The sequence below is a fragment of the Oryctolagus cuniculus genome, chromosome 3 (assembly GCF_051225735.1).
Source record: "Oryctolagus cuniculus isolate XC-2025 breed Fujian yellow rabbit chromosome 3, ASM5122573v1, whole genome shotgun sequence".
Taxonomy (NCBI): domain Eukaryota; kingdom Metazoa; phylum Chordata; class Mammalia; order Lagomorpha; family Leporidae; genus Oryctolagus; species Oryctolagus cuniculus.
This window is the reverse complement of record NC_142869.1, coordinates 70,606,989-70,625,115: the sequence shown is the minus strand read 5'-3', so window position 1 is coordinate 70,625,115 and position 18,127 is coordinate 70,606,989. Positions and strand designations below refer to the sequence as shown.

The following is an 18,127-nucleotide window of genomic DNA, read 5'->3' as shown; positions in this document are numbered from 1 at the left end:
TGTAGCTTTGTACTATATTTTGAAGTCAAGAAGAATGAAGCCTTCAGATTTTTCTTTCTTAAGATCAGTTTGATTGTTTTGGGTCCTTTGTGTTCCATATGAATTGTAGCACTGTGGGGAGTAGGGCCCAGTGGGGAGCAGGGCCCGTCGCCCGGGAGACAAATAAGTACTAAGACTGTGGACAAATAAATACTGAGGACAAATACTGAGATTACCGAGACTAGACTAAACTACTGGAACTGCTAAGACTAACTCTATGCATCTGATCTCCCACCATATGGCGCTGAGAAAGAGTAAACAACTTCTACACAGCTGCCTCACCAATTCGACTAACAAGCTGCAGGAGCTGATCCTGCCCCTGATTGGAGGAGAGCAGCGTGCTCAGCGCGTGGGGAGAGAACACCAGCAGAGCATGGATTGTTAGAAGAGGACTATAAAGGAGGAGAGAGACAACATGCAGGAGGAACATCTGAGGAACCCCTGAGAGAGCCGGCCGGCAGTGTGCCGCTCCTCTGCGGAAGTGGGGGAAGCGGCGGGGGTGCCGCCCCTCTGCGGAGGCGGGGGGGCGGGGGGGGGCGGCAACTAATCCGGGGAGGACTGGGGAAAGAAACAACAGCAAATCCGTTGCCGCTCCTCCGTGAGCCTGCGGAGCGAGCAATATAGCACGTTTTTTCTGTTTCTGTGAAAAATGCCACTGGGGTATTGAGAGCAATTGCATTGAATTTGTAGATTTTGTAGATTTTTGGGATACTATGGACTTTTTAGCAATATTAATTCTTCTATTTTATGCATAACGATGTCTTTGCATTTGTGCCTTCTTTAATTACTCTCAGCAATGTCTTAAAGTTTTTAATGTATAAATGTTTGCCTCCTTGGTTAAATTAATTCCTAAGTATTGTATTTTTTTATATTCTTATAAACTGAATTATTTTCCTAATTTCTTTTTTGGATAATTTGTTATTAGTATATAGCAGTGCAGTTGCTTTTTGCGTGCTGACTTCCTATCCTCTGCGTTTGTTGAGTTCATTTTGTAGTGATGACAATGTGTGGGATCTTTAGGGTTTTCTGCATATTTTCATGTTGTCTGTCAGTAGATAATTTTGTTTCTTCCTTTCTGACTTGGGTGCCTTTTATTTACTTTTCCTGCCTAGTTTCTATAGCTAGCTTGTTCCTGATTTTGGAAGAAATGTTTTTAGTTTTTTACCATTGAATATGCTAGCTGTGGGTTTTTCACGTGTTATGGCCTTTATTGTGTTGAGGTAATTTCCTTCTATTCCTAATTTGTTGAGTGAATTCAGTACTTTTCTCTTATTGTTTTTGCTTGTAAAATTAATACAAATTCATTTTATTTTATAAATTATTTAAGATTATTCATATGGGTCTCATGAAACTATATTTTTAAATAATTTTTATGTTTTATGTAATCAAAACTCAAATTTTTCTAAATTTTTCAAGTTCAGAGATAATTTGGAAATTTGCAAAATTCAGAAAAATACAAGGATATAAAAGGAAAATTCCTTGAGGTCCTATTTCTCACATTTACTTCAGTTAAGTTCTTTGTCTCTTTTGCTCAGGTAATTTGGCCCAGACCAGAGCCAGGGTGTCGGCAGCCTCAAGATCGTTGCCTCCCCATTTCAGTGCTGGGAAAGCCAAAGTGAGTAGCGGATTTGTACCCAAAACAAGATGTGAACCAAGGTGGTTCTTGTGCCCCGGGGATAATGCTGGAGTGGACAGTGTCATCTCCTTTCATGTAGCCTGAACAGTCTGATAAAGAGATGGAAGACATTTAGGACAGTAGGGGTCAGGAAGCTTGAAGCGCCATCCTGGAACCCTGATTCTCAGAAAGATTACTGCAAAGATGCAGAATGATGATGCTGGAAAATAAAGTCCAACTAAGAAGAGATAAAACATGTCTTCTTGAGGCTGTCTCCAACCCACAGAGGAGGAGAACAGACGAAGTGGGATCAGCAGGGAGAAAGAAACCACACTGTTTCCCATTGCTCTGCTCTAAGGGGATGTTTGAAGGTTTATGAATACTCTGTTCTAAAAAATGGTTTTGCTGTTCTAGTCTTCCAGCTGAGGTTTAGCTAAGGACCATCTGGTTAATGTTCCCTGTGTATACTAATCCCCAAAACACAAGCATCTTGAAGGTGATGGAATAATAAGCAGTTTGCAATTCTGGGTTTTCTAATCTTTGTTAAACAATAAGCAGTTTGGCCGGCACCGCGGCTCACTAGGCTAATCCTCCGCCTGCGGCGCCAGCACCCTGGGTTCTAGTCCTGGTCGGGGCGCCGGAGTCTGTCCCGGTTGCCCCTCTCCCAGGCCAGCTCTCTGCTGTGGCCAGGGAGTGCAGTGGAGGATGGCCCAGGTGCTTGGGCCCTGCACCCCATGGGAGACCAGGATAAGTACCTGGCTCCTGGCTTTGGATCAGCGCGGTGCGCCAGCCACAGCGGCCATTGGAGGGTGAACCAATGACAAAAGGAAGACCTTTCTCTCTGTCTGTCTCTCACTGTCCACTCTGCCTGTCAAAAAAAAAAGAAAAAAGAAAAAGAAAGAATAAGCAGTTTGGCCACTCGTAATACTATTGAATGCTGTCCCCAAATCGACACAGGATATTATTTATACTGTTTTTTTCTTGAGAATAAAAGACTACTTGCACATAGTAGGAACTCAAATCATTTTTGTTAAAAATAGTTTTTATGCGCTCATTGCTATGACAGTCTACTGTAATACCTTACTTTTCCGCCATGCTGCTTTGTGGCAGGTTAGTAGGATATTTCACATGGGTTATGTGGGTCCCTAGAAGAGATTTATTTAGGAGTTTCAGTGGTTCTCAGAGGGTCTTGATCTCACATTGAAACTGGTGTTTGTGTTTCATATAGTTGATTCTCATTGTTTCTGGAAGTTTTGTTCTCTAAAGTTGCCGCAAATCCAGAATCAGCAAACAATGTACCATTGCTGCTAGGGAAATATAGTATTAGGTTCCCACGAGGCTCTCATCACAACATTTTTGTCAGCCAAGCAATGTACAACCTCATTTTATGTGGTTTTATTTTATGTGGTTTTATTTAATTTTTATTTAGTATATTTATTTGGAAGACAGAGAAACAAAGACACTGAGACAAATTATCTATCCACTGGTTCACTCCCCAAATACCCACAGCAGCTGGGGATGGGCCAAGTTGAAGCCAGGAGCCAGGAGCTCAGCCTGGATTTCCCACATGGATGGCAGGGACCCAGCTACTTGAGCCATCACCTGCTGCCGCCCAGGGTGTGCATTAGCAGGAAGCTGGAATCAGGGGCAGAGCCAGGACTCAGACCAAGACACTTCAATATGGGATGCAGATGTCCCAAGTAGCATTCTTTTTTTTCTTTTTAAGATTTATTTATTTGAAAGGCTGAGTCACAGAGAGGAAAGGTGGGGTGGGGGTGGAGCTCTTCCATCTGCTGGTTCACTTCCCAAATGTCTGCAACAGCCCGAGCTGGGCAGATCCAAAGCCAGGAGCCTGGAGCCTCCTCCGGGTCTCCCACATGGGTATGGGGGCCTAAGGACCTGGGCCATTTCTACTGCTTTCCCAGGCCATTAGCAGAGAGCAGGATTGGAAGTAGAGCAGCTGGGACTCGAACTGGAGCCTATATGGGATGCCGGCATTGCAGGTGGCGGCTCTACCTGTTCTGCCACAGCGCCGGCCCACCCAAGTGGTATCTTAACCGTTGAACCAAATACCCTGTCCTATATTTTTCTATTTAAAGAGACTTTATTTAATATATATTTCCTATAAATAATTTATTTAGTACATTATTTCCTTATATAAAACTATTTCAGTTGTAGCATTTGTGTCATTGAACTCAGAGCCCATAGCTCTGTAACTCATGCCTCAACAATGCTCATCTAACACATGTATTTTCCCCATAAGACATCACAGCCTTCTTGTGTTTAGGAATACCAGTTTAGCACTTCACTATTATACTTGGGGACCTATCATCCTATTTGAATTTAGTTGGAAACCTCTTCATCAAGAGACTCAAATTTTCCGCTATTCTCTGCCTTTCTGTAAATGACCATAAAAGCATTAGAATTATTAACCTTGGAGTTATAAATAAAAGTTACCAAGTAGGCGAATTCACAAATATAGAGTCTACAAGTAACCAAGACAGATGGTGTATGTGTTTTTTGGAGTCACTGGTTTCCAGCAGATTCTAAAAGGGCTCATGACACAACGCGATTAAAGACGTCTGCGTAGTGTTGCTTCAAAACCCTCATCCCTCTCCTTTCCACAATTTGACTTTTGGCCACTGGACCCTCCCGGAACCCATTCTCCTGCCTTCCACAGCCAGAATCACAGCACTGTGCTACCTCCCTCCTACAATCCAACATCTACTGTTGTTCAGACCCTGCCCACATTTAGAAGCATGGCTTCTAGTGTATGGCATACATTTGCACCATTAACATAATAAAAATAACATTCTAATAATAATGCTAATACTAATAAAAAATTCTAAAGATACCACTTCCAACACACTGAGCATCACTCAGAGTGTTTTCACTGTGAGTCTGCCTTTCCCATTCAGTGCTGTTGAGAACACTGATGCTGTAAGAATTTTCTTTTTCCTTATTTTTCTTGAGGGATGGGTGTCTCACTTGAGAGCAGTAAAAATTCTTGAAAAAAGACCCTGTCAGGAAGATAGTAAGCAGAAGCACTTCTGAAGTTTCTGGATGTAAATAGTGATTATTTACCAGGGCCAGAAGAAAATGACTCAGTTTTCCAGTTAGTGTTGAGATCCAAATGGTTTAGGGAACTTTTAAAGTCTGTATCTTTGGCCCAGAGTAAACTCAGCTGACAGATAAGGCAAATCTTTTTTAATAATACCATGCTTTCAGATAGTGACTTTACAAGCTAGATCAAACCATATAGGCAACAGCATATAATGTTTGAGAAGTAAGGTTTGGGCATCAGAACTGCATTCAGATCTAGGGGGAGCCATAAACTGGCCACAAGACTGAGCCTTTACATAAAGTCTCAGATGTAGAAAGGGCATAATAAAGGTACTTACCTCATATGTGTGCTTTGACAATTCAATGACATAATGTAGGCAAAGTGTTTAGTTGTGATTTCACATAGAAAGCACCCAAATGCTTTATTACTCGAGTTTTGATAACCACAAAAGATTCCATGTGTGGAGACCCCATGTACATCGAACCTCACTCCACTAATGTGGGATTGGAGTCTGTAGGGCAATTTGTACAGCTGACCTGTGACAGCTTTGAAGGCTATCTAGAGCCATTCACAAAGAATGAGGCGGGGCATTTGTGGGCAGAAAGCAAGCTCACTCAGCCCCAGTGGATTTCCGGTGTTGTGTGAATTGGTTTTGTAGGAGGAGAGAATACTGAGTTACACCAGTGTTGGTTTTATCCAGAGTATTGCTTATGATACTTTTGAAATTGGTTTCATTGGAAGCATTTTCTCTGCCAATAAAGAAAAAATATCTCCTTGCTGCATTGGTTGGGTTCTAGAACTGTTCTTCTGCCATTGACCACAGCCTTGCATCTTTAATATTTAGTACTGCATTAAAACTAAAGCAAGAAGGTCATGATGCAAGGAGAACGAATGTTACCTGTTGCGTGTAGGTGCAGATCAGTTTTGCAATGAGGAAAACAGAAGCTTTGAGAAGTATGGTAACAAGTCCAATCAAGGCCTCACAGTCAGCAAGTACACAATCCAGGTTTTGAATCAGATGTGTCCCATTCCAAAACTCTGCTGTATAGTGTGTCCCTCTCTGAGCCTGGGAAATCTTTTCTAGACTTTGTTTTATTTTCCTGACTTAGGTAAACACACACACACACACACACACACACAAAAACAACAGCAACAACAAAAAACTTATACTTTGGAGAGGACAGTGTTTTTCTGGTGAAAATCCCCACCTTGGGAAAAAATATTTGGCTAGGTGATGCCCTTCTTGGAATCTACTTTTCTTGATTGTTTATAGATTTTTTCTTGTTTAATTAAATAACGCCTCCACCAACTAAATTAGCCCAGGAAGAAAAACTCTTAGGTTAGACAATAGCCTTTTTGACCCTTTTGGTTTTCAGGTTTTCAGCTGGCTTTGGAGTTCCATGATTAGTCCTGTGGCAGACAGAGGCCTCTCAGATTAGAAGACTGAGGGTGGCAACTTCTGATTTGTCTCTTGTCTGAAATTCCCTCCTTGATATACACTTCATGTCAAGAGTAACTTTTGACTATGCAAATGTGCAAGAGACCCTTGGCTAACCCAAGATCTTCATAAATTATTATTTTTTTAAAATATTTTTTGACAGGCAGAGTGGACAGTGAGAGAGAGAGACAGAGAGAAAGGTCTTCCTTCCGTTGGTTCACTCCCCAAATGGTCCCTACGGTACGGCCGGCGCTGCACCGATCCGAAGCCAGGAGCCAGGTGCTTCTCCTGGTCTCCCATGCGGGTGCAGGGCCCAAGCACTTGGGCCATCCTCCACTGCACTCCCTGGCCACAGCAGAGAGCTGGCCTGGAAGAGGGGCAACCTGGACAGAATCCAGCGCCCCGACTGGGACTAGAACCCGGTATGCTGGCGCCGCAAGGCGGAGGATTAACCTAGTGAGCGGCGGCGCTGGCCCATAAATTCTTAAATTAGAAAATATTCCAATAGCGTATCATTTATTCTTCAAAAATACAGTACTAAATAAGTAGGTGATGAACTGTAGGCAAGCATTAGTATTTCCAAGTTGTATACAACAAAGAGCAGGTTTTTATCTACTTCCTGAGAGTTACTGGGTGTGTGTGATGCCAGGACAGACTTAAAGTCAGGTTGAAACAAGGATGCTGGATGGTTGTATGGGGGTGCCCAGTAGCTGAGGTTACCTCCATCCACACCAACTTTATACCTTTAGAGTGCAAATAGGTGTTTCATTCTGTATTTTTCCAGTGTCTGCTAGGACCGACCATACCAGTCTTGAAAACAATAGATTATTCCTTTGAAATTGTTCTCAGCTGAATTAATACACACCAAGGGTTTCCTGGAGACTGAACTGTTAAATTCTCACATGCCAAGGGTCTACTGTAGGAGGGGAGCAGGGAAACCCGTGAGCACCTGCTCCCAGAAAACTGCCAGTAGGGATGAGCTTTTCAGCCGCCCCCTCCCTGCGGGCCAGAGCCTGGGGACTGCACTCACTGCTCATTTGAATAAAGAGGGAGGGGAATGAAGGAGGAAAAGCCAGGTTCAAAGCAGGAGGTGCTTCTTCTGGGAGGATCTCAGAGTGAAAGGAAGTGGTGGAGAAATTCCCCAAGGTTGTGTGTGCAAATGTGTATGGAGGTCAGGCCCAGAGCTGAGGGGAGAGTCGACGGAGAAACAAGTGGAAGAAAACGCTCCTACCTCGCGATTCAGCGGTAGGCCTGCCCCGGCCAAGGTCGCTCCTTTCCTCAGCTCGCCTGCAGCCTCCTGGGCCCCGAGCCTCCTGCTTCCTGGGAAGGAGGAGTGGAAAGAGCCCTCCCGAGCAAGCAAGCTAGGGGGGTTCCGGGCACCTTCCCTGCAGGGAGGGCGCAGGTGTTGCACTGTTTTCCTGTTTCCACAGCAGAGCAGGCTTCCTGCAGAACTCAGAAGCCTTCAGCTTCCTCTCTCTCATAAAAAAGGCCAGCAGTTGTGTCGCTGCTTAGGCTGCCTGTGAGTGCACTGGTGACATCCAAAGTGCAGCCCAGGCAGCTAAAGCGGCCCTGCCCGCGGGTGTCTTCCCTCAGGTCCTGTTGGTGCTCACGGTTCTGGTTGGTGATAACTTCGCTGTATGTCTTTTCTCCCTTCTTAAATAAGCCTATTTTCTCTTTTTAAAAATCTTTTCAAATTTATTTCTCAACTTGTTTGAAATGCAGACAGAAAAGGAGGGATGGATGGAAGGAGGGAGGGAGAGAGAGAAATAGCTCTCATCTACTGGCTTACTCCACAAATGCCTGCAACAGCCAGGGCTAGGCCAGGCCAAAGCCAGGAGCCTGGAACTCAGTCCAGGTTTGCCCTGTGGGCAACAGGGACTCAACAACTGGAGCCATTACTTGCTGCTTCCCACGCTATGCATTAGCAGGAAGCTGGAATTGGAAGCCAAGCTAGGGCTCGAATGCAGGTACTCTGATATGGGATGTTGGGTGTCCCAAGTGCTGCCTTAACTGCTGTGCCAAACACCCACCCTGAAACTGTTTTTTTTTTTTTTAAATCCAACCCAGTTGAAGCATTTGCTTCCATTTTGCACTGTTTCATAAATGCACCTCCATATGAGCCTCATTATTCTCCCTTTCAACCCTCTCCCTTGAATAGCACCCAGGACCTACTGGACTGAAGTCCACTAAGCACTGATTCCAGTTCAAACATTCGTGTTTCACACCCTTTCTACCTGTTCAGGGCAGATGGGAGCTGCCATTCAAAGGCTGGTGTTGAAATGCCGCTCATGCACTCTGCAAACCAAAGCAGAGTTTCATTTCTTTTTTTTTTTTTTCTTTTAGATTTTACTTATTTGAGAGGTAGTGTTACAGACAGATAGGGAAACACATCCGCTGGTTCACTCCTCAAATGGCTGCAACAGCTGGAGCTGGGCCAATCTGAAGCCAGGAGCCAGGAGCTTCTTCCAAGTCTCTCACGTGGGTACAGGGGCCCAAGCACTTGGGCCATCTTCTACTGCTTTCCCAGGCCATAGCAGAGAGCTGAATTGGAAGAAGAGCAGCTGGGACTTGAACCAGTGTCCATATGGAATGCCAGTGCACAGGTGGAGGCTTAGCCCTTTACGCCACAGCGCTGGTGCCAGCCGGATTTCTGTCATTGAACTACAGTAAGGAAACACAGGCTGCTCGCAATAGATGCCTACAATTGTTTTCAACCATACATTCCTTCCACTCAGCCTAGGTAGGTTGGGAGAGATGAATGGGAACACGTGTATCCCACTGGATACCTGAATGTTTTGGTGCTTAAGTTCCCACCTGCAGTGAGTCTAGGGGAACTGCAGAGGCAGGAGGATCTGACTGGTGGGAGGTGATTGATGCTGGCCTAATTCCCTGCAGTGCAACCTGGCCTTGGGGCCTGTGTCTTTATAATCACCCAACCTCAAGGACCTTTCTTTGCCCGATTTTCTCTGAAGAAACAGATTGGCCTGTTGTGACATCACTGGAGAATTTTACAGGGGCCATTTTGAAGATAGAGAAGTGTAGAAATAACATTAGGGGTGGGTGTTGTGGCATAGAGGGTTAAGCCGCTGCCTGTGATGCTGGCATCCAATATTAGTACTCCACTTCCAATCTATCTCTCTGCTAATGTGCCTGGGAAAGCAGCAGAAGATGGCCCAAGTCCTTGGGCCCCTGCCATCCACATGGGATTAGGATGGAATTCCAAGTTCCTGGCTTTGGCCTGGCCCAGACCTGGCCAGTGTGGCAATTTGGGGAGTAAACCAATGGATGGAAGATCTCCTTGTCTTTTCCTTTCTTTCTATAACTCTGCCTTTCAAATAAATAAATACTAAAGAAAAAAGAAATGACACTGATAGGATGAATACTAAGATCATAGAATGCAGTCATGTAGTCAAATGAGAAGAGTGTACTTTTTGTTTTAATTTATTTGAAAGGCAGAATAGCAGAGAAAGAGATCTTTGATCTGCTGGTTCACTTCCCAGATGGCATTAGCATCCAGGGCTGGGCCAAGCCCATACCAGGAGCCAGAAACTCCATTCTTGTCTCTGACATGGGTGCAGGAGCCCAAACATTTGGACTGTCTCCTGCTGCCTTCCCAGTTCATTAGAAGGGAGTTGGATCAGAAGTGGAGGAACTGGGATTCAAACTGGTGCTCGGATAGGATGACAGTGTTGCAGGCAGCAGCTTAACATGCTGTACCACAGTGCCAGCCTCCTTTTTTATTTCTTTTATATATGTTTAAAAATTCTCCCCAGGGGTGGATCTTATGGCACAGCAGGTTAAGCCTCTGTTTGGGATACCACACCACATATTGTAGTACATGGTTTAATGCCCACTTCTCTGCTTCTGACCCAGCTTCCTGCTGATGGGCATCCTGGGAGGCAGCAGGTGGTAGCTGAAGTGCTTGGGTCCCTGCTACCCAGGTGGGAGGCCTAGATGGAGTGCCTGGCTTCTGGCCTAACCCTGGCCTAGCCCTGGTTGTTGCCAGCATTTGGGGAATGAACCAGCCGATGAAAGATTTCTCTCTGTGTGTCCCTCTGCCTTTCAAATAAACAATAAACATTTAAAAATATTCTCCACGCGAGTGTACACTATTGTGTCCTTTTTAAAAAAGGTTTATTTATTTATTTGAAAGGCACAGGTAGAGAGGGAGAAGGAGGAGAGAGGGAGAGGTCTTCCATCTGCTGGTTCACTCCTCAGTGGCCACCGCAGCTGTGGCTGAGCCAGTCTAAAGCCAGGAGCCAGGAGCTTCTTCTGGGTCTCCCACGTGGGTGCAGGGACCCAAGTAGTTGGGCCATCTTCTGCAACTGTCCCAGGTGTATTATCAGGAAGCTGGATCAGAAGTGGAGCAGCCGGGGCTTGAAATGGCACCACTATGGGATGTCTGTATCACAGGTGGCAGCTTTACCTGCTACGCCACAGTGCTGGCCCCCATTCTGTGTCCTAAACACCGTGGCCTCTCAGATGTTTCACCAAACAGCTTCCCAGGTTTTGGAAAGCATGGAAAAAGAATTAAGTACCTGATTCTCAAACCTCTTCCTGTGTTTCCAGGTCGACACTCTGGAGGTGATACGGCACCCAGAAGAAACCACAAACATGAAGAGGCAAACCATGGCTTCGTACTTCCGGGTATGGAGTCGTCTTTGGTAGGGGGCAAAATATGTGTGTGTGTGGTGAAAAGGGCTATACACCTTTCCATTTATTCATTTATTTTGAGATTTTATGAAATTTTTTTAAAGGGAGAGAGAGAGGGAGAGACAGAGTGATGTCTTCCACCTGCTGATTCATTCCCCAAATGGCTGCATCCAACCTAGCCAGGCTGGGCCAGGCTGAAGTCAAGAGCCAGGAACTCATCTGGGTCTCCCATGTGGGTGGCAGGGGCCCAAGTACTTGGGCAATCATCCGCCGCTTTCCCAGGCACATTACCAGGGAAATGGATCAGAAACAGAGCAGTGCGATTCAAACTGGCTCTCCAGTGTTAGATGCTGACATCATAGGCAGTGGCTCCAGCTGCTGCACTACAACACCAGCCCCTGTACTCCCTTTTTAAACATTTTAGTTCATTTTTGAGATTTGCTTATTTGTTTAAAAGAAAGAAGAGCAAGATCTTCCATCTGCTGCTTCACTAACCAAATACCTGCAACAGCCACCATTAGGCCAAGCCGAAAGTCAGGAGCCAGCAAGTCCATCTTGGTCTTCCACATGGGTGACAGGAACTCCAGTGTGTGAACCATCACATGCTGCCTCCCAGGTACTTTAGCAGGGAGCTGGCTTGGATTTGAACTAGGTGCTCTGATACAGGATGCAGGCATCCCAAGCAGTGTCCTGCTTGTGCCACAACACCCGCCCCTGAAAAATGTATTAATTTTAACTGACACAGAGTGACTGTGCATGTGGCATTATATTTATGTGATGTATAATGATCAGATCAGGGTCATTGGCATACCTATCACCTCAGATGTTTCTCATTTTTAAAGAATCTTCTTGAGCTCCAATTTGCTTACCTCCAAAGAGCTCTTGCTAAGCCTTTGCCTGGGAAGCCCAGAAAGGATATAGTCATTGAAACAAGGGCAAAGCACAGGAGCGAGTCATGGCAGGGAGTGAGGCTGCAGCAGAGAGAGAACACAGGGCACACAGCTCTGTCCATTGAATGCACTGATTCTGTTAGCATTTGGGTTGTGTCTTGGCCATAAAGCTACTGAACTGGAACCAGCCACTTTTCCAGCATACTGAAGAGTAGTTAAGAAAATTCTGGGAGGTAGCTTATCAAGTTCAGATGTTGAAAGATTCTGTTTTAACATTAACATGATTTTCCTGGACTGAAATGACTCATTGCAAAACTCACTTGTTTTGGCCCTATAATTTCCTGTTTCTGCTACCCCAATTTCTGTTATTTCGTCTTGTAAAATATTTCCTTTAGGTAAAAATGTTGTCTCTAGAAGGACTCTGTTAAATGCATTATATTTATCAGATATAAGACACTTGCACTTTTGTACCAATTTGCAGAGTTGTTGATCTTATAATCTTTATAAGACGTTGGAGTTGGATGCCCCTTAGAGATCATGCATCACTGGGAGCCAAGGTCTGAAGAGCTTCATGGTAGAGATGTTAGGCCTGAAGCAGAACTTATCGCAGCAACAGCTGAATAGATTGGTAAGGGAAGGGACTCAGCAAGAATGGAAGGTCAGCTGGGTCATAGGTTGGAGGAGCCAGCGCTGGGGTTGGAAGACCCCCATGGAAAGCTAGCAGGTGCAAGAAGGACCTGAAGGTACGAAGTCCAACCTAGCCAGTGATGCCTCAAGGCAGATGAGCATTGGGCTCTGGGTATGAATTTCAGGAGCTCCATCCTTTTTTTTTTTTTTTAAAGATTTATTTTATTTTATTTGAAAGACAGAGTTACAGAGAGAGGTAGAGACACAGAGAGGTCTTCGATCTGCTGGTTCACTCCCTAGATGGCCACAATGGCCAGGGCTGCACCGATTTGAAGCCAGGAGCTTTTTCCAGGTCTCCCACATGGATACAGGGGCCCAAGGACTTGGGCCATGTTCTACTGCTTTCCCAGGCCATAGCAGAGAGCTGGATCAGAAGAGAAGCAGCTGGGACTAGAACCAGCACCTATATGGGATGCCGGTGCTTCAGGCCAGGGCTTTAACCCACTGTACCACAGCGCCGGCCCCAGGAGCTCCATCCATGAAGTGAGTCCTACTAATGCATCTCTGGCATTCAGATGGCAAGCAGGTGGCATTCAGCCCCTGCTTCATCACTCTGACATTTAGACATTTCTGATTGTGACATATTTCTTTTCCAGAAACCCACCATGGTTCTGTCATCTTCAGCTACTAAATCCTGCTCCTAATAACTGTGCGCGTGTGTGTGTGTGTGTGTGTGTGTGTGTAGGTTTTCCATAGGATTTGGAAGTCTGTGGAGTCATTCTCAAGATACTACACTTCCCTATTTGCAGAAAAACCTCTGCTTGCAGTTTTACAGAAATATACTCATGACTACCAGTTTGGTGTTCTGAAAATACCAATTCTGAGGCAGGTATTGTGGTCTAACAGATTAAGCTGCTGCTTGAAATGCCACATCCCTATCAGAGTGCCTAGGACTGAATCGCACCTCCACTTCTGATCCAGCCTCCTGCAAATCTGCACCCTGGGAGACAGCAGATGATGGCTCAAATCTCAAATACTTAGGTCTCTGCCACACAGGAGGGAAATCCAGGTAGAATTTCTGGCTCCTGGCTTCAGCCAGGCCCAGCTGAAGTTGTTGTGGGCATTTGGGAAGTGAGCTGACGTATGGAAGATTCTCTCTCTGCTTTTCAAATAAAAACAAATAAATAAGCAAACAAAAACTTTAGCAGTCTCCTGATGCTAAACCTGAAAAAAATAGGATACCTTGAGAAGTTAGGAAACACCAGGTTTGATCTGTAAGAGGGGTGATTAGAAACAGTGGAATTGATTGCCTGTTTGGCTTGTAAGGATCCCGAGATGTGCCCAGGAGAACCCCCACCTGTGGATACCCCTGAGCAACAGGGAGGCCGCCTCTCTGGTTTCCATTTCCATCCCCGTCCGCCCCTCTCTCTGGGCGAACCCAGTACTGACCTCTTAGTATATGTTAGTTGATCTTTGTCGGAATCTTTTTCTCTGATTTTTTTGTTTTCTTTGCCCTCTTTTTCAAGTTTTCTTTTTTGTTCCACTACATTATTACCAAGTAATGATCCTATCAGTAGGATTTGCTTAGACTTCCTAGTGGTTCCCAGGCTGACAAAGCAACTAACCTCTTTCCTAAAAGCTGCACACTTTATTTTTAAAAATTTTCAAAATTTTTAACTGATATAAAAGTTATATGTATTTATGAGGTACCATGGGATATTATAATACATGTATAAAATGTGTAATGATCAATCCGTACAAACATATCTACCTCCTCAAACACCTATCATTTCTTTGTGATGAAACCTTCCAAATCCTTTCCTCTAGTTTGTTTTCAGAACAATACACAGTACATTATCATTATCTATAGTCACCCTACTGTGCAATAAAACAACAAAACTTCTTACTCCTATCTAACCATAACTTAGTATCCACTTTCCTCACCCCTTGTCCCCTTTCTCTCCCTGGTCTCCAGTATGTACTGTTATACTCTCTGATTATGTAAAATAAGCATTTTGAGAATCCACATATGAGTGAGACCATGTGGTACTTGTCTTTGTGTGCTTGACTTGTATCACCTAATGTTGTGACTCCAGTCCCACCAGTGTTGTTGCAGATGACAGGATTCATTCTTTTCTACGGCTGAGTAGTATCCTAACATGTGTATGAGCAACATTTTCTGTATCAGTTCACCAGCTGATGGACACTGAGGTAGTTTCCATTTCTTGATTATTGTGAATACGGTCGCAATAAACATGGGAGGACAGATATCTCTGACAAAGTGATCTCCTTTCCCACAGATATGTGGGAAATCCTTGTGGTGGGATTGCTGTATGGTAATTCTGTTTCTCATCTTTTGAGGAATTGCCAGACTGTTTTCCACAAAGGCTGTGCTAATTTACATTCTTACCAGCAGTGTGCAGGGTTCCTTTTTCTCCACATCCTCACCAGCACTTATTATCTCTGTCACTTTTTTTGTTGTTATTATCCCCAAATTAACCAGGCTAACTGGAATGAAGTAATGTCTCATTCTGGTTTTGGTTTGTATTTCCTTGATGACCACTGATGTTGAACATATTTTCATGTACCTGGGGACCCTTTTTCTTCTTCCTTTTATTTATTTTTTTTTAGAAATATTTATTTATATTTGAAAGGCAGAGTTACAGAGAGTCAGAGGCAGAGAGAAGGAGAGATTTTCCATCCACTGGTTCACTCCCCAAATGGCCTCAACAGCCAGAGCTGGGCTGATCTGAAGTAAGGAGTCTGGAGTGTCTTCTGGGTCTTCCACATGGGTGCAGGGGTCCAAAGACTTGGGCCATCTTCTCCTGTTTTCCCAGGCCATAGCAGAGAGCAGGATCAGAAGTAGAACAGCCGGGACTCAAACTGGCGCCCATATGGGAAGCTGGCACTGCAGGCAGTGGCTTTACCCACTACAACACAGCACTGGCCCCCTTTGTCCTCTTTCTGAGAAATGCCTGTTTAGATCTGCCAACTTTAAAATTGGATTATTTGACTTTTTTGCTATTAGTCATTTGAATTTTTTATACGTTCTGATTATCAAGCCCTTGTAAAACATACAGCTTGTAAATATTTTCCCTCATTCTACAGGCTGCCTCTTTACCCTGTTGATTATTTCTTTTGCAGTAGAATAGCTTTGTAGTTTCATGATATCCCATTTGTTTATTTTTCTGGTTCCTGTGTTTTAGGATCTGATCCAAAAATTCCTTGAACATTTCAATGTCCTGAGAATTTCCTCTATATTTTTTTTCTTTTTAGAAGATTTATTTATTTGAAAGGTAGAATTAGAGAGAGAGAGAGAGAAACTTCCATTCCCTGGTTTGCTCCCCAAATGGTCATAACAGCCCAGCCTCGGCCAGGCCAAAGCCAGGAGGCATGAGCTTCATCCGGGTCTCCCACATGGGTGCAAAGACCCAAGGACGTGGACCATCTTCCTCTGCTTTCCCAGGCACATTAGCAGGGAGCTGTACTGGAAGTGGAACAGCAAGGTCTCGAACTGGCACCCATAATGGTATGCTGGCATCGCAGGCGGAGGCTTTACTTGCTATGCTACAACACTGGCCCTGAAGCAGCGAGTTTAATCTCTTTGTGAAGCACTTGTCCTGAGCCAACTGATCTTTGACAGAGGTACTAAAAAGCATGCACTGTGGGGGCCAATCTTGTGGCACAGCCTGTTAAGCCACCACTCATGATGCTAGCATTCCTATCAGAGTGCTGGTGCCATTCCTGGCTGCTCTGCTTCCAATCCACCTCCCAGCTGATGTGCTGGGGAAAGCAATGGAAGGTGGCCCAAGTACTTGGACTCCTGCTACCCATGTGGGCAACCAGAATGGAGTTTCTGGCTCCTGGCTTTGACTTGGCCCAGCCTCGATTGTTGCAGTCATTTGGGAAGTAAACAATCAGATGGAAGATCTCAATGTCTCTCTGTCTCTGTCTCTCCTCCTTTCTCTCCGTCACTCTGCTTTCAAATAATCTTAAAGAAGAAAAAAAAAAAAAAGAACATGCCAAAGGACAGCCATTTCAATAAATGGTATTGGGAAAATTGGATATCTGCATGCAGAAGAATAAAACTAGCTCCCTATCTCTCACCTTGTGCAAAAATCAACTCAGAATAGACGAAAGATCTAAATGTTGTACATCAACAGTCAGGACAAGGGCTGATCAAGTCACTGTTTCTCATAGTGTCCATTTCACTTCAACAGGTTTCCTTTTTGGTGCTCGGTTAGTTGTCACCGATCAGGGAGAACATATGATATTTGTCCCTCTGGGACTGGCTTATTTCACTCAGCATGATGTGTTCCAGATACTAGTACTCAAACAGTATTTTACACTTTATGTTCTGTGTGGGTGCAAACTGTTGAAATCTTTACTTAATATATACTAAATTGATCTTCTGTATATAAAGATAATTGAAAATGAATCTTGATGTGAATGGAAGGGGAGAGGGAGCGGGAGTTGGGAGGGGTGCGGGTGGAAGGGAAGTTATGGGGGGAGGGAAAGCCATTGTAATCCATAAGCTGTACTTTGGAAATTTATATTTACTAAATATATAGCTCCTGGCTTTGGCCTGGACCAGCGCTGGCTGTTGCAGCCATTTGGGGAACGAACCAGCAGATGAAAGATATCTCTCTCTGTAACTCTGCCTTTCACTTAAATAAAAAATAAATCCTAAAAAAATTTTTTAAAAATTTACAAGTCGTCATCTCACAACTATTCCTGGGATGCCAAACCCATCAAAACCCTCAGTGAAAACAATATTGAAAACTGGTTAATTACTGTTTAAACTTAAAAAAAATAATTAATTAAAGTCACCACTGCACATGCCTATATCCCATATTGGAGTGCCTGGTTTGTATCCCAGCTCCTCTGCTTCTGATCCGTCTTCCTGATAAAGCTCACCTTGGCAGGCAGCAGGTGATGGCTCAAGTACATGGGTCCCTGCACTATATGGGAGACCCAGATTGAGTTCCTGGTTTCTGGCTTCACCCTGGTGTGGTCCTGGTTGTTGTAGGCATTTGAGGAGTGAACTAGCAGATGGAAGAGTGTGTGTGTGTGTGTGACAGTCTGTCTTTCTGTTTGCCTTTAAAATAAAATGAAAATAAATACATAAAAGTTTTTTAGAAAGAGATTTGTTGGTTGTAAATGCATGAGTTTACTTCTAGGCTCTGTATTCTGTTCTACTGGTTTATATTTCTATTTTTATGCCAACAACATGCTATTTTAATTACTGTAGCTTTGTAATGCATTTTAAAGGCAGGTAACATAATGACTCCTGTTGGGTTTTTTTAACTCTCAAGATTACTTTGATTTTGGGGGGTCTTTGGTGGTTTCATGCAAATTTTAGCAGCATCCTTTCTAATTCTGGGAAAAATGTCATTGGTGTTTTGATAGGGATTTCATCGAATCTGTAAGCTGCTTTGGGGAATATAGACCTTGATACTGACTCTCCCAATCCAGGGACTCAGGATTTTTCATTTCTCTGGTTCCTCTTCTGTTTCTTTCATTGGTGTCCTATAGCTTTCATTTTGCTGATACTTCACCTCTTTGCTTAAATTTATTCCCAAGCACTTTATTTTGGTAGCTATTGAAAATGGGTTTGCAGAGCCGGTGCTATGGTGTAGCGGGTAAGGCCTCTGCCTGCAGTGCCAGCATCCCATTTGGCCGCTGGTTCCAGTCCCAGCTGCTCTGCTTCCCATCCAGCTCTCTGCTATGGCTCAAGTGCTTGGGTCCCTGCACCCGCGTGGGAGACCTGGAAGAAGCTCCTGGCTCCTGGCTTTGGATGG

The 18,127-nt window shown here is 44.3% G+C and overlaps 1 protein-coding gene across 2 annotated transcripts in view; it reads left to right on the top strand.

The window, feature by feature from the left end:
• MYO3B (myosin IIIB) overlaps nucleotides 1-18,127 on the top strand; it is a 474,261-nt gene that overhangs the window by 257,677 nt on the left and 198,457 nt on the right. For both annotated transcript variants that reach the window (XM_070070709.2, XM_089328195.1), the window contains exons 23-24: nucleotides 1,575-1,654; nucleotides 10,726-10,803. In XM_070070709.2, coding sequence (XP_069926810.2) covers nucleotides 1,575-1,654; nucleotides 10,726-10,803 — 158 coding nt within the window. The remainder of the gene's footprint in view (nucleotides 1-1,574; nucleotides 1,655-10,725; nucleotides 10,804-18,127) is intronic.